At 67.3% G+C, this 269-nt stretch overlaps 1 protein-coding gene across 1 annotated transcript in view; it reads right to left on the bottom strand.

The window, feature by feature from the left end:
- Positions 1-78, bottom strand: part of LOC104543985 (metalloprotease TIKI2-like) — a gene marked incomplete at both ends in the record, with an annotated part of 546 nt that extends 468 nt beyond the window's left edge. The window contains one exon of the mRNA XM_010188719.1: positions 5-78. Coding sequence (XP_010187021.1) covers positions 5-78 — 74 coding nt within the window. The remainder of the gene's footprint in view (positions 1-4) is intronic.
- Positions 79-269: the final 191 nt, after the last annotated feature.

The raw sequence follows: 269 nt of genomic DNA on the forward strand, positions 1-269 counted from the left end.
GGGCACATGGATGGTACCGAAGAGATAGGCGGGGGGGTCGCGGCGGATGGTCCAGAGGAAAGAGTTGAGCTCTCCTTGCTGTGTAGAGGACAGGGGGGGCGGTCAGCGATGGAGGGACAAGGAGGCAAGAGGTGCCAGCCCGCGGGAGGAATGCCACCCTCGGGAGGTCCCCTCTGCCCCATCTACCCGCATAAGCCTTGGCCGGGCTTGGAGCAAGCGAAGCCCCCGGGCAGGAATAGGCCCTGGGGGGGCAGAGTCCCCCCGGGACC

Source organism: Mesitornis unicolor, unplaced genomic scaffold (genome assembly GCF_000695765.1).
Source record: "Mesitornis unicolor isolate BGI_N332 unplaced genomic scaffold, ASM69576v1 scaffold13657, whole genome shotgun sequence".
In the NCBI taxonomy this organism is placed as follows: domain Eukaryota; kingdom Metazoa; phylum Chordata; class Aves; order Mesitornithiformes; family Mesitornithidae; genus Mesitornis; species Mesitornis unicolor.